Source organism: Mandrillus leucophaeus, unplaced genomic scaffold (genome assembly GCF_000951045.1).
Source record: "Mandrillus leucophaeus isolate KB7577 unplaced genomic scaffold, Mleu.le_1.0 Scaffold24, whole genome shotgun sequence".
NCBI classification, from domain to species: domain Eukaryota; kingdom Metazoa; phylum Chordata; class Mammalia; order Primates; family Cercopithecidae; genus Mandrillus; species Mandrillus leucophaeus.
This window is the reverse complement of record NW_012102476.1, coordinates 2213898-2214896: the sequence shown is the minus strand read 5'-3', so window position 1 is coordinate 2214896 and position 999 is coordinate 2213898. Positions and strand designations below refer to the sequence as shown.

At 54.1% G+C, this 999-nt stretch overlaps 2 protein-coding genes across 2 annotated transcripts in view; one reads left to right on the top strand and one right to left on the bottom strand.

Annotated features, from left to right (window-relative positions):
- Positions 1-999, top strand: part of LOC105541397 (sulfotransferase 1A3-like) — a 23969-nt gene that overhangs the window by 4791 nt on the left and 18179 nt on the right. The window lies entirely within an intron of this gene.
- LOC105541399 (SAGA-associated factor 29 homolog) overlaps positions 536-999 on the bottom strand; it is a 55565-nt gene continuing 55101 nt past the window's right edge. Inside the window, exon 4 of the mRNA XM_011982376.1 lies at positions 536-707. Coding sequence (XP_011837766.1) covers positions 554-707 — 154 coding nt within the window. The 3' untranslated portion in view covers positions 536-553. The remainder of the gene's footprint in view (positions 708-999) is intronic.

Sequence of the window (999 nt, the reverse complement as noted above, 5' to 3'; positions counted from 1 at the left end):
GTGTGTGAATCTATCCTGACCAATAGGCTCAAGAATAAAGTATGATTTTTGAGTCAGGCACAGTGGCTCACGTCTGCAATCTAAGCGATTTGGGAGGCTGAGCTGGGAGGATCGCAATAGGCCACACATTTGAGACCAGCCTGGTAAAAGAGTGAGACCTCATCTCTACAAAGATGTAACGTAATTAGCCACATGTGCTGGCACTTACCTGTAGTCCCAGCTACTTGGGAAGCAGAGGCTGGAGGATCATTTCAGCCCAGGAGGTTGTGGATACCGTGAGTTACGATTATGCCCATACACGACAGCCTGGATGACAAGCAAGACCCTCCCTCCAAAGAAAATAAAGTTCAATTAAAATAAAATACGATTTGTGTTCATGTAGAGCCTGTATTGGAAAGGAAGAGAAACTCTGAGCTGAAAGAGTGAATGCCCAGTGGGGCCAGATATGGTCACCTCTCCCCCAGCCTCCAGCTCCCTAGGTCACCATGTCTGGGCAAGGGAGAAGGGTTTGGAGAAGTAAAACCCAGGAGATGTGTGGAGAGGGGATGTCTGTTTAATCCCAGCATAACCTCTGCTGTGCTGCCCCAGGATGGTGGAGGATGTCGAGTCCACCGGGCGGTGTCACTTTTTCTTGGGCTCCTTGGAAGCCACTAGCTACCTCTGGGCCACACTGAGGTGAGGGGAGTAGCCTTCTGCATAGCAGGTGTCTTCAAACAGGATAGAGTACTCATCCTGGGGCTGTGGGGCAGGGGGACAGAAGGGGCTGAGAGCAGCCCTTGGGCTGCTGTCACTCACTTGTTGGTGGCATGGCTGTAACTGACCACCTTGGCCAGGATCCACTGCTTGTCTCCATCCACGGCCTTCACCCGGGCAGCCACCTTGTCTCCAGGTCTGGCCACAAAGTCCCCTGAGGCGGGGACGGCCCCACAGAGGAGTGGGGGCCTGTGAGCAGAACAAAGGGCCAGTCCCAGCCCCTGGGCACCAGCCCCTCCCTCGCAG